The sequence below is a fragment of the Hippopotamus amphibius genome, chromosome 8 (assembly GCF_030028045.1).
Source record: "Hippopotamus amphibius kiboko isolate mHipAmp2 chromosome 8, mHipAmp2.hap2, whole genome shotgun sequence".
NCBI lineage: Eukaryota > Metazoa > Chordata > Mammalia > Artiodactyla > Hippopotamidae > Hippopotamus > Hippopotamus amphibius.
The window spans coordinates 15417899-15431153 of NC_080193.1; the positions used below are offsets into that span (position 1 = coordinate 15417899).

General features: G+C 48.8%; 1 protein-coding gene across 6 annotated transcripts in view; it reads right to left on the reverse strand.

Annotated features, from left to right (window-relative positions):
* NOS1 (nitric oxide synthase 1) overlaps positions 1–13255 on the reverse strand; it is a 123377-nt gene that overhangs the window by 19485 nt on the left and 90637 nt on the right. For all 6 annotated transcript variants that reach the window (XM_057745190.1, XM_057745189.1, XM_057745187.1 and 3 more), the window contains 6 exons: positions 11763–11956; positions 10029–10198; positions 7161–7371; positions 6194–6281; positions 4710–4831; positions 578–726 (listed from right to left, as the gene is read on the reverse strand). In XM_057745190.1, the coding sequence (XP_057601173.1) occupies positions 578–726; positions 4710–4831; positions 6194–6281; positions 7161–7371; positions 10029–10198; positions 11763–11956 (934 nt within the window). The remainder of the gene's footprint in view (positions 1–577; positions 727–4709; positions 4832–6193; positions 6282–7160; positions 7372–10028; positions 10199–11762; positions 11957–13255) is intronic.

Here is a 13255-nt window from a genome sequence, read left to right on the forward strand (position 1 = left end):
GGAATGCCCCTGGGGGGCCAGTTGAGACCCCCTAAGATCCAGGAGGGGTGTGCTCCCGTCCTGTGGCCCTTGTCCATTCTGACTTGTAGTGACTCTTCTGGGCTGTTTCTTTTTCTTTTTCTTTTTTTTGGGGGGAGGGGCTGTTTAATTCTTTAAATTCATACTTGAAACATTTTTATTGTGATAAAATACACGTAACATAAAATGCATGTGTGTGTTAAACGGCGCAATGCAACGCAGTGGCACTGAGCACATTCACGCTGTTATGCAACCATCCCCTCTGTCTAGTTCCAGAACCTCTCCATCCCCCCCACCCCGACACGGGAGAACCCTGTACCCATTAGGAGTCACTCCCCATCCCCCCTTCCCACAGCCCCTGGCAACCACGAATCAGCTTTCCGGATATTTCAGGTAAGTGGCATCATAGAATACGGGCTGTTCAATATTTTAAGTCAAATGTTTATGCTCCACGCTTCTGAAGTTCAGAGCAAGAGGAATTCAGAAAGAGTAAGGGGAGCGGGATGTGCGTGTGTGTGCTGGGCTGGGTTGGGGGGACCGAGAACGGGCTGGGGGTTACCTTTGGTTTGTCTGGTTCCCGGGAGTAGGCTGTGTACAGTTCTCTGAAGACCCCTTTGCTCTTGGCCTGTAGGGTCTCCTCCCTGTAGATGTGGTCTATCTTGGACTGCCGGCACCCGAAGACCAGGACCATGGGGCAGGGGCTCATTCCTGCAGACCAAGAAGATCTCTGGTCACCGCCAGCTCTGATGCCTGACTTGGGGGGTGGCTGGTGGGGCCAGGGCTGCTTGGAACCTTAGTATGTGCTACACAGGTAAAGGTGCACGGACATGGGGGCAGGTGGTATATGTACACACACACACACACACACACACACACACACACACACACACGCACGCACTGAGGGAAGTAGGTAAAGTGTGTTCAGACTTCGGCAGACCTCTCTTCTCTGGGCCTCAATCTTTCCTTCTGCTGTCCTGGCTCCTTTCCTGGGATGCCCCTGGGGGGCCAGCTGGGACCCCCTAAGATCCAGTAGGGGTGTGCTTCTGCCCCCGCCCCAGTTGGGTGGTGCGAAAAATCCAGACTCTGAAGCTAGACTGCTTGGATTCAAATCCCAGCTCTGTGTAATGCTGAGGGACTTAACGTAACTTTCTATATCTCCACGTCCCCATGTACAAAATGGAAATTTTTTTTCCCCATGCTGAGCAGTGTGCAGGATCTTAGTTCCCCAGCCAGGGATCGAACCCGTGTCCCCTGCAGTGAAAGCATGGACTCTTAACCACTGGACCACCAGGGAAGTCCCACAAAATGGAAATAATAATAGCATCTAATCTCATAGGGTTATTGTAAGAAATAAATGTAAACATTACACCTGTGCCTGGTGCGTAGTGAATACAGTCATCCCTTGGTATCCACAGGGGATCAGTTCCAGGACCTGCCCTGGGTACCAAAATCTACTGATGCTCAAGTCCCATAGTTGGCCCCCTGTATCTGCAGTGTGTGGAACCCCTGTATCTGCGGTTCCACATCTGTGGGTTCTCAACCAGCCTTGGGTGGTGTCATACTGTACATATGTATTTAATGAAAAAAATGTGTGTGTACTCCCTCTTGCAAGAGCACCAGAATTACAACTAACTACTGAACAATCATCGACAGAAAGACACTGGAACTCACCAAAAAAGACACCCCACATCCAGAGACAAAGGAGAAGCCACAATGAGACGGTAGGAGGGGCCCAATTGCATTAAAATCAAATCCCATAAATGCTGGGTGGGTGACTCACAAACTGGAGAACAGTTATACTGCAGAAGTCCACCCATTAAAGTGAGGGTTCTGAGCCCCACATCAGGCTTCCCAACCTGGGAGTCCAGCAACGGGAGGAGGAATCCCCAGAGAATCAGTCTCTGAAAGCCAGCGGGATTTGATTGCAGGACCTCCACAGGACTTGTGGAAACAGAGACTCCACTCTTGGAGGGCACACAAAAAAATGTGCTCAACAGGACCCAGGGGGAAGGAGCAGTGACCCCATAGGAGACAGAACCAGACCTACCTGCTGGTGTTGGAGGGTTGCCTGCAGAGGTGGGGGGGCAGCTGTGGCTCACCGAGGAGGCAGGGGCACTGGCAGCAGGGGTTTTGGGAAGTGCTTATTGGTGTGAGCCCTCCCAGAGTCCGCCATTAGCTAGCTCCACCAAAGAGCCTGTGGGCTCCAGCACTAGGTGGCCTCAGGTCAAACAACCAACAAGGTGTGAACACAGCCCCACCCATTAGCAGACAAGCAGATTAAAGTCTTACTGAGCTCTGCCCACCAAATCAGATTAAAGCTTTACTGAGCTCCACCTACCCAGCCCTACCCACCATCCATCCCTCCCATCAGGAAGCACACAGGAGCCTCCTAGATAGCTTCCTCCACAAGAGGGCAGACAGCAGTATTAAGCAGGATCAGCAGTATTTCGTCTTGTGGAACTGAAAACCACAGCCACAGAAAGATAGAGAAAATGAAAAAGCAGATGACTTTGTACCAGATGAAGGGACAGGATAAAACCCCAGAAAAACAACTAAATGAAGAGGAGATAGGCACCCTTACAGAAAAAGAATTCAGAATAATGATAGTGAAGATGATCCAGGATTTTGAAAAAAGACTGGATGCAAAGATCGAAAAGTTTGCCAAAGACCTAGAAGAATTAAAGAACAAACAGAGATATGCAACACAATAACGGAAATGAAAAATACACTACAAGGAACCAATAGCAGATTAACTGAGGCAGAAAGGCAAATAAGTGACCTGGAAGACAGAATGGTGATCATCACTGATGCAGAAAAGAATAAAGAAATAAGAATGAAAAGAACTGAAGACAGCCTAAGATACCTCTGGGACAACGTTAAATACACCAACATTCACATTATAGGGGTCCCAGAAGGAGAAGAGAGAGAGAAAGGACCTGAGAAAATATTGGAAGAGATTAGCGTTGAAAACTTCCCTAACATGGGAAAGGAAATAGCTACCCAAGTCCAGGAAGTGCAGAGAGTCCCAGGCAAGATAAATCCAAGGAGAAACATGCTAAGACATATATTAGTCAAGTTGACAAAAATTAAAGACAGAGAAATGTTATTGAAAGCAACAAGGGAAAAACAACAAATAACATACAAGGGAACTCCCATCAGGTTAACAGCTGATTTCTCAGCAGAAACTCTGCAAGCCAGAAGGGAGTGGCATGATATATTTCAAGTGATGACAGGGAAGAACCTACAACCAAGAATACTCTACCCAGCAAGGATTTCATTCAGATTCGATGGAGACATCAAAAGCTTTACAGACAAGCAACAGCTAAGAGAATTCAGCACCACCGAACCAGCCCTACAACAAATGCTAGAGGAACTTCTCTAAGCGGGAAACATAAGAGAAGAAAAGGACCTACAAAAACAACAACAAAACAATTAAGAAAATGGTAATAGGAACATACATATCGACAATTACCTTGAATGTAAATGGACTAAATGCACCAACCAGAAGACACAGACTGGCTGAATGGATACAAAAACAAGACCCATATATATGCTGTCTACAAGAGACCCACTTCAGACCTAGGGACACATACAGACTGAAAGGGAGGGGATGGAAAAAGATATTCCATGCAAATGAAAATCAAAAGAAAGCTGGAGTAGCAATACTCATATCAGATAAAATAGACTTTAAAATAAAACGTGTTACAAGAGACAAGAAAGGACATTACATAAAGATCAAGGGATCCATCCAAGAAGAGGAGATAACAATTATAAATATCTATGCACCCAATATAGGAGCACCTCAATACATAAGGCAAATGCTAACAACTATGAAAGAGGAAATGCAAGGCAGAAATAGAGACACAGATGTAGAGAACAAACACATGGACACTAAGGGGGGAAAGCGGGGAGGGTTGGGGGGGGAAGAATTGGGAGATTGGGATACCAAACTGTACACTCTAAATATATGCTGTTTATTGTCTGTTAACTGTATCTCAATAAAAGTTCTTAAAAAAAAAAAAAGTGTGTGTAAGTGAACCCATGCAGTTCAAACCCATGTCGTTCAAGGGTCAACTGTACTTTGTAAATGTTAGCTATTCCACTGGAATGACAGTTCTACTGGGGCAAGTTTTGTTTGTTTGTTTGTTTGTTTGTTTAAGTTGTTCCTCTGTCTTGTTCATTGCTATGCCTCTAGCACTTACGATAGTGCTTGGTGTTCATGAGATGCTCAGTAAATCTCTGTTTAATGCATGTCAGAACTGTGGGTTTCTTTCTCTCTCTCCTCCCAAAGCTGATGTGTTGTGTCTCTCACACAGCAAACCCTGCTCCTGAATTATCGCCTTTGGGAGCATCCCATGAACACACATCCATTTGATAAGGCTTAACGCTTACCCTTTCCAGTGCTGCTTACATTTTAAGATGGGGTCTTATCTTAACAGTCCAAGAAATGTCTTCTGGGGATGGAATTTCAGGCCTTGAAACAAGCTGTGTGGACGATTTGTTTGGACAGGTCCTCTGAATGACACCATAAACTTCACCTCTGGGTCTGGTCACTGCTACGCTCCCCTGTCCCTCCCCAGGCAGTTACACAAAGGAGAGAGAACATCACCATGCCTCCGGGCTGCTGGGACACAGGCGGGCCTCCCCAGGTCCAGGGGGTGGAAACCACGTGCTGCTAGACCATGACTCACCTTTGTGTTGGATGTCAAATTGCCGTTGCTGCCAGAAGCTTCGGAAAGGGGCAATGCCAGTGCCTGGGCCAACCAGGATACAGGGCACTTGGGGATTTCGGGGCAGGTGGAAGCTGGGTGCTCTGGACAAGAGAGAGAGAGTCCGAAGGCTCGCTGAGCTCAAATCTGGTCAAGAACTGTTGAGTGTTAGGTAAAACAGATGGCTGTCTTGGGTAGAAATACAACGGGACTTAAAGTTCTTCGGCCAGGGTCAGGTGGCCCTTAGCAGGGTGGGAGGTCCCATAAATCTGAGGAATTCCCGATACGGGAGGTCCTCAGGGTCTGGCCATCACTCCATTCCCAATTGTCCCCATTGCTGAGCTAAGCCACAAAGGGCGGTGGGATTGATTGAATGCAGGGTCTCCCTACCTCGGCACTCCTGACACTGTGGGTTGCATACCTCTCGGTGGAGGGGGCTGCCTGTGCATTGTAGGAGACTGAGTATATCCAGGCCTCTATCTATTAGATGCCAGGGGCACCCTCCAGCTGTGACAACCAAAAATACCTCCAGATGTTGCCAAGGGCCCTTGGGGGGCAAAAATCACCCCTTGTTGAGAAACACTGAATTAACCATCCATGAGATCTTCCCAAATCTGGGAGGTGCAAACTTCAGCGTACAAAAGAATCACGCAGGGATGTTCAAAGAGGATGTAGACTCCTGGGTAATGCATTTTTTGAAGCCTCCAGGAGATTCTGATGCTGATGGTATGTGGACTAGACCGTGACCATTCTACTCTTAACAACTGAGAGACATGGCTGTCCAAGCCCACAGTTTAGGTAGGAAGTTATCAGTTGACAAAGCTGGTAACTGCAGTGTGCTTCCACTCAGCCATATTCCTTATTTATTTTTCTGTTTTTACGGTTATATTTTTTATTTGATTGATTGTGGTCGGAACACTCAACACGAAACCTACCCACTCAACACATTTTTAAGTGTTAACAATACAGTACTGTTAGCTACGGGCAGAGGTATCTATTAAGGCTGTTTGGAAGGAGAAGGTGGCTGACGGGGAGGGGAGTTAAATCGTCCCAGTCTCTAAGAAACTGGGAACACGTGGGGTGGCCAGAAGACGGTGGATAGAAATTCCACTAGTCTGCAGATTCCATGAAGGATGAAACTGCATTTGCCTGGTTGTCTAATATAGCCCCGTCTAGCACCGGACATGCTAGACAGGGGTAAATATCAAGTTGGGTCTTAGGTAAACCAGATGGCCAGGTTTGCCATGACCTGAAGTTGACTAGAGGACTCAATTAGCTTCTGCTGTGTTGCTCTGCCTCCATGATCCTATTTCCTTAACAGCTTGGAGTGACGCTGAACATTGATCTCAAGCCTGTCTGACTCAGCCGTCTCTCTAGAACCCTTCAGGCTGGTCCACCAACCCCATCTCAGGACATCAGGATGCAGATCTGGGGTGGCTCCTTCTTTCTCTTTGTTTGCCACTCACCCTCTCACGAAACAGGGCACCACGTCGTCAGCCTGGATCCGGTTGAGCCAGGAGGAGCACACGCCGTGGTGAATTGGTCCTTCTCCATCTAACAGGATAACCGAGGTGAGCTGGCTCATCCAGCGTCCCTCAAGCTCCCCCGTTCCCGGCCTCCCCCCTCCTCCTGCATGAGGCTCACAGCCCCGATGCCCAGTTTCCGCCTTGGAGTTCCCTATCTAGATCCCTTCCTCTGATGGGGGAAGAGGAGATGGTAAAGCTGGGGTAGGCTCGTGGCTGTGAAACTGGTGGGTAGGGATGGCTTGGATTCCAATCGTGCCCACTGAAAGGGCCTTGGTCGATGTGCTCTTGGTGGCCTGCCAGGACCCCGGTCTCAGAGCTCTCTCAGGCACCATGCATTTTTTTGTTTTGGTTTTTGTTGTTGTTGTTGTTTTGGGGGTTTTTTTGGCCATGCCACTTGACTTGTGGGATCTTAGTTCCCTGACCAGGGATTGAACCCAGGCCCCAGCGAGTTCTAACCACTGGACTGCCAGGGAATTCCCAGGCACCCTGCATTTTAATTGCTTTGCCAAGGAGGGAAAACATGGGCGCAGAGGTCAGGTTATCCGGCTGACCTGCAACCAGCTGGACATCAAGCAGCAGAGAGCTCTCTCCTTGGAGGGAAGGGGTGATGATGGCTTGTTCTAGCTGCTGCCTTGGGGATATGAGGGGAGGAAGGGAGTAAAAGGGGGTCTCAGGCGTTTGGAGAGGCCTCCAAATGCACGTCTCGTTTCCTTCCTAATCCTGCACAGAGCTGGCTCTGCCTAAGGGGACCGTTGGCTGCTCTGCTGCTTTTCCCCGTTTCCTGGTCTTAGGGGTGGGTCTCCTCTCTGGGACTTGGGTCTCCGCAGAAGTTTAGGCAGACGTGCAGAGGCCCCTGGAGGAGGGGGGGAGACGCAGACCCGGGGGCTCTCCCCGCGCCTCTGCCCACCTCGGGTGCGGTAGGAGACGATGGCCACGGTGAGGTGCACCTCGTCGGGGTACATGTCCGGGGAGGAGCTGATGGAATAGTAGCGAGGCTGCAGCAGCGACAGCTGGGTCAGGAGCAGGGTGGTGGGCATCTGGATGGACGGGAACTCCTCCAGCACCTCCACCACGTTCGGGTTCTTGCCCCATTTCCACTCCTCGTACTCCTGCAAACCCTGTGCCAAGGAGAGGGGCGGAAAAGACCTCGCGTCCAGACCCTGGAGCAAACCTCCAAGGGGGCCTTGAGGAGCTCAGGGAAGAAGGCAAATTAAAAAACAATAACAGTTGGACTTCCCTGGTGGCGCAGTAGTTAAGAATCCGCCTGCCACTGCAGGGGACACGGGTTGCATCCCCAGGCTAGGAAGATCCCACGTGCCGCAGAGCAACTAAGCCCGAGCACCACAACTACTGAGCCTGTGAGCCACAACTACCGAAGCCCATGCTCCTAGAGCCCGTGCTCTGCAACAAGAGAAGCCACCACAGTGAGAAGCCCGCACACTGCATTGAAGAGTAGCCCCCGCTCACCACAACTAGAGAAAGCCTGCAAGCAGCAATGGAGACACAACACAGACAATAAATAAATAAATAAATTTATAAAAACAAACAAAAAACAAACAAAAAATACCAATAATAGTTAACTCTTGCCTAGGAATTATTCTGTGCCAGGCTTTCATTTTTGCAAGGACCTTATGAAATAAGTCTGACTATCATCCCTATTTTATTGGTGAGGAACCTGAGGGATACAGAGGTCCCATGGCTACAAGGAGATGGCAAACTTCAGCACACAAACCAAATCTGGCTCACCATCTACTCGTATGGCCCGTGAGCTGAGAGTTGTTTTTACGTGTTTGAATGGTTGGGGAGGGGTGGGAAATCAAAAGAACAATACTATTTCATGACACAAGACTATGACATGAAATTCAAACTTCGGGTGCACGAATAACGTTTGATTGGAACCCAGCCACGCCCACTCATTTACGCATGGTTCATGCTATCGTGCTACAACGGCAGAGTTGAACGGTTGCAACCGAGACAGATAGAGCGTCAGTCTAAAATATTTACTACCTGGCCATTTATGGAAAAAGTGTGCCGACCCCTTGTGCTACAACGGCAGAGTTGAACGGTTGCAACCGAGACAGATAGAGCGTCAGTCTAAAATATTTACTACCTGGCCATTTATGGAAAAAGTGTGCCGACCCCTGTTCTAGGCAGTCTGGCCCCAGAATCTGTGCTCCTGACTAATACACTCTCCGGCCACTCGTGAAGGTCAAGAGAGATGCACTGTGAAGGGAGTCATGACTTGCAGGCATGTGATTTGTGGGTCTGCAAGGCTGGAGATGCACCATCGGAGAGTATGGGTCACATTCAAGGTGGTAAATGACAGCCCTGAAGGAACAGGGTGGGGTGTGGAGGTCCATGTTCAGGGGCATGTTGACAGCAAAGCCCGGGTGTTACCGGGGAACACAGGAACTCTCTGGGGCTCTGGAGTTATTTTTCCTACATCTTAGAAGCTGCCTTTAGCTTATAGGAGACTCAGATTTTAAGGAGGGGTAAAGCCGATTACAAGTGCATTGTATAAACAAGATTTCCCCCAGGTTCCTAAAGACCATCCTTGCTCTATTGATAGGGTATGGCATTCTGGAGAACATGCCTTCCAGACCCCCAGGCTCATTGACTTCCAGCTGCTGGGGCTCAACTGGCCAAAAGCTCCAGCATCTGCTCTCTGAAGCTGACATCCATCTGAAACTGATATGGATCTGACCCCAGATGCTTCCATTCAAATTTTCTGCCCTCTCCTTCACTTGGGATCAGGCTTGTTTTGAGGTCTGATGGTTCTCCTAGCCTTATCTGACTCTGGTCCCATTTTCTCTCACACAGGTGTTTCCCCTGATACAAAATCGTTGCTCCTTTAACGGAGTTTGTGCTTTTTGGAAGAAGTGGATTAATACATACAGGTACAGGTACATCACATTCTACTTTAAATAATCCCATGCAAACAGTACAAGCTCTGTTGCCTCTTCAGATTAGCTCCCTTTTGTTAATTTAAAATTTTAAATCAGAGTTATGCATGCAGAGTTTAAAAAGTTAAATAATTCAGCAAAACTTATGATTAAAAATAATGCTCTCCCATCAGTTTCCAACTCCCTAGAGATAACCACAGACAATTCTTTTAAGTGTTTCTTTCCTGGTGTTCATTTTCATATTTCTATGAAAGATGTACTCCCTGAATTAAAAACAAAAACAAAAAAACTTTGCCTTGCTACCATTTAATTTCCTTTCCTGCACAGCAGAAGAAAGTGAAACCATTCTTTGCTGGTGGCTTCCTTACTGGGAAGGGGGCCCCACTAGGATTTTTTTGCAGTAGTTTGATTTCTAAGAAAGGGTGGTAGAAGCTGTGCTTTTCGGTTCACCTTACCATCAGAGGCCTCCTATATCTTGAAGACATACCTGGAGCTCCTCAGCATTGAAAAAGGCTGATTTTTAAAACAGAGCACTGGGGTTTCTCTCAATCTCTTCTTTCTAAGCATGGGCTCCGATGGAACTAATGGAGGCTCCAGGGTTCCAAAGGAAGGAGGAAAAAGAGTTAGAACAGCAATTTCTACTGCAGCCAGAGAACTTTGAGATTCAATGGGGTTGCTCTCTCATTCTGTGACCTTAGTTAGAAGGAGGAGAGATGGTCAGGACTAGCCAAAATGGACTAGGCAATACAGTGACCTGCAAACTAGACGGTGGCCGCCCTCCCTCAAGACTGCCATCTGCTGGACAACTGGTGCAATAACTATACAATTCTCCAACGAGGAGGAGGTGAGGTTGTACCAGGCCAGGGACCCACCTTGCTGAGGACCAGCAGACGCTGCTTCTCTTTCTCACTGGTGGCCAGGGAGGCAAACTGCTGCAGCTGTAGTGGCGTTGGAGGCGTGGTGATGTCCAGGTAGTACTTGAAGGCCTGGAAGATGGTGCAGGGTGGGAGGCGATGTTCGTCGGTCCAGTTACTGATAACCCCTGTGGACGCACAAAGGAGGTGAGAGATGGGTGGGGGAGGCGAGCCTGGGCTCCGAGGGCTTAGGTCCAAGTCTGGGAGGCCAGATCTGCTCCTGGGGTGGAGGATGAGGCCTGGAGAGCTGGTCTGCTCCAGAGCCAAGTAACCTCTCGGCCATCCACCTCCCACATCCCTCATCTACACCCAGGGTCCTGGGGACCCTGTGATCATCTCTTGCGTGCAAGGAGCATGTCCAAAATCAACTGAGCAAACTAGTGCAAAAACTTGAGAATAAACAAATATTAAAATAGCATGAGATAGTCCCTTTACATTCTGTGCCCTGAGCCACCAACTGAGTGTGAGCTACGAGTCTATTCGGTCTCCATCTGCCCTTTCACAGAGTCAGCTTCTCATCCCTCTGAGTGGATTTCTGGTGTTTAAAATTACAATCACACCTAACATTTACCTAGCGCTTTCTATATGCCATGTCCTCTTCTCAACACTTTATAGTATTAACTTATTTACTCCTTGCCACACTCCTAGGCGGTGGATACTATCATTATCTCCATTTTGCAGTTGAGAAAAATGGAAGCACAGAGAGGTAAAGGAGTTTGCCCAAGATCACACAGCACAAATGCATACAGTCAGGCAGTATTGCTCCAGACCATGTTTTAAGTACTATGCACTACTGCTTCTGTTTACTTTAATCCAATATAGCCCCTACACACAAGCCTCTACTTCAAGACAAAAAGTACTGTTCCAACATGGAGGAAGAACTTGCTGGGTTGGATTTATTAAGAGAAGGTATGTCTCTCTAAAGTGGTACCTTCCTAAGGGATTTTCAATAGGGCTTTGGCTACAACCTGTTTTCACATTCTGCCCCAACTTTACATCCTAGCTCCTTTGAAGAGGGGATGTGTCACCTCTGCATCATGGGCTACCATGTATGGTCACTGCAGTTCCTTGTACTTGAGTCCTGAGCTCACCTGTTCCTTGTATCTGAGTTCTGAGCTCACCTGCAGCTACTGAGATGAAGCACGGAGACCCATTTGCCTTGGAAATTTCTTTAAGAAGAATGTCAAGGATGGTCCCTAAAACAGGTTGGGACTTGATCTAATGAGATCAGAAATGTGGTTCAATCCCCGTGGCCACTGAGCTTCAGGTTCAATCCCAGCGGGCCACAGTGCCTCTGGGTTCTAAGAGGAAGCGGGGTGGACTGCAGCTTCTATTGGTGGGCAGTGAGGCAGGGGTGATGAGGGAAGTCAGACGAGTAGCCTCCGCTAAGATCAGTGTCTAGCTGATGAAGGAAGGTAGAAGCCCGTCTCGCTCAATGATGAACCATCAGTGTCCTGGCTTCGTGGACACTGATTTGCTTAGCCAGCTGGGCCAAGGTTATTCAGCCATGAAAAAGCAGGAGCTTTCGGTCTCATAAGTTGGGGGTGACAGAGACCCACTCTCCTACCCGGAATGATGATCGGGAAGAAGAACAAGTCTTCTCTTCCCAGATACCGCTGCTTTGGGACTCCCTGGAGAAGAGAAGTGCGCTTGGCGGTGGCCGGGTGGGGTACCCAGCCCGGCCATAGTTACCTAAAGCCGTGTTCCGCTCCTCCAGCAGCTCCACCTTCACCAGCTGGTTGACAGGGGGCGCGTCCTCCAGCCGCTCCATCAGGGCATTCACAAGGTCCTCATGGTTGCCGGGGAAGACGCCCAGGTGGTCCCCGGGCTGGTACTGCAGCTCCTGACTCCCGTTGGTGTGGAGACGCACAAAGATGGTTGATCGGCTGGAGGGAAGGGCGGGGGAACAATGGGATGAGAGCCACCCGCTCCTGCCCCCTTTCTTTGCTCCCTCGTCTGTCCTCGTGGCTACAACTCCCCTCCTTCCGTTCTCCTTGGGGCGCATGCCAATCAGACTTCTGCCCCCATCATTCCACACCGCGGCTTTCAGCAAGGTCGCCCACGAGCTCTCCGTGGCAAATCCGACCGCCAGCTCCCAGGGCTCACTGTAGTCATCAGAGCAGCACTGGACGCAACGGCTCACGTCCTCCTTCTCAATCCCCTTCTCTTGAGCACCTCAGGCGCCCCTGGTCTTCTCTCTGGCTGCCCCTCCTCAGTCTCCTTTGCCAGGGCCTCCTCATCTCCCCCAGCTGGACATTGGAGCACCCAGGGTTCCGGCCCCAGGCCTCTTTGCCGTTCTGACTTCCTGCCCCCACCTTTCTTTCCTCCATAGCACTTACCGTCATCTGACCTCCAGCAGAGTTTACTCTGTTGTACGGTTTGCAGGCTGTCTCCCCTGCCTGCCCCCCAGCCTCCAGGACAATGCAGACTCTAGAGGGCAAGGAATTTGTTTTTCCCACTGCTCTATTCTGGCACCTAGGACTGTGCAGGGCACATACTAGGTACTCAAGAAACATTTACTGATTGAGGGAAACTCAGACTCTCAGGATTAACCAGCTGCTGGAATAGGCTCAGTTCTTAGTACCAATCAGGGTTCTGCCAGGAACCACCAGCCCGTTGGAACCACACGCAGGGATGTTCCCGTTCTGTGAAATTCCATCTCTCCTACGAATCCCAGGCTCCATCCCCTTTTGCAACTGGGGTCTTCATCTTGTCGTGGGAAAGGAAAAGGAACATGGCCTTAAGCTCAGATTCATGTTATGCACACATCCTGTGATATTATAAAATTTATAGGACGAAGGAGAAAACCCAGAGAGAAACTCGTTTATGCCTGCCCCATCATGCCCTTTCTTTTGATTTTTGGATTTCATGTGCAGGAGGTCTGTGCTGAGAATGAATTCTCAAACTAGGATTATTCTGGTCCTCTTTAAAGTTTTAGTACTGATATGCTGCATTTTTATACCTGAAAACTTTGGGATTGATGACTACACTTTGGTAAATCAAATCTTTTTGTATTCTTCGAATCACACTTGCGTTTTCAGATCTGCTTTTTCTTCACTGCCAACTGGTTTTCAGTTGATGGAGACACTTGATATTCAACATGAAGTTTCTACATTCTCCGTGGTATGTAAATCAGCACTTGAATAGACCAATGGGACTCGCTATTTAAAGGAGTTTTTGGCACA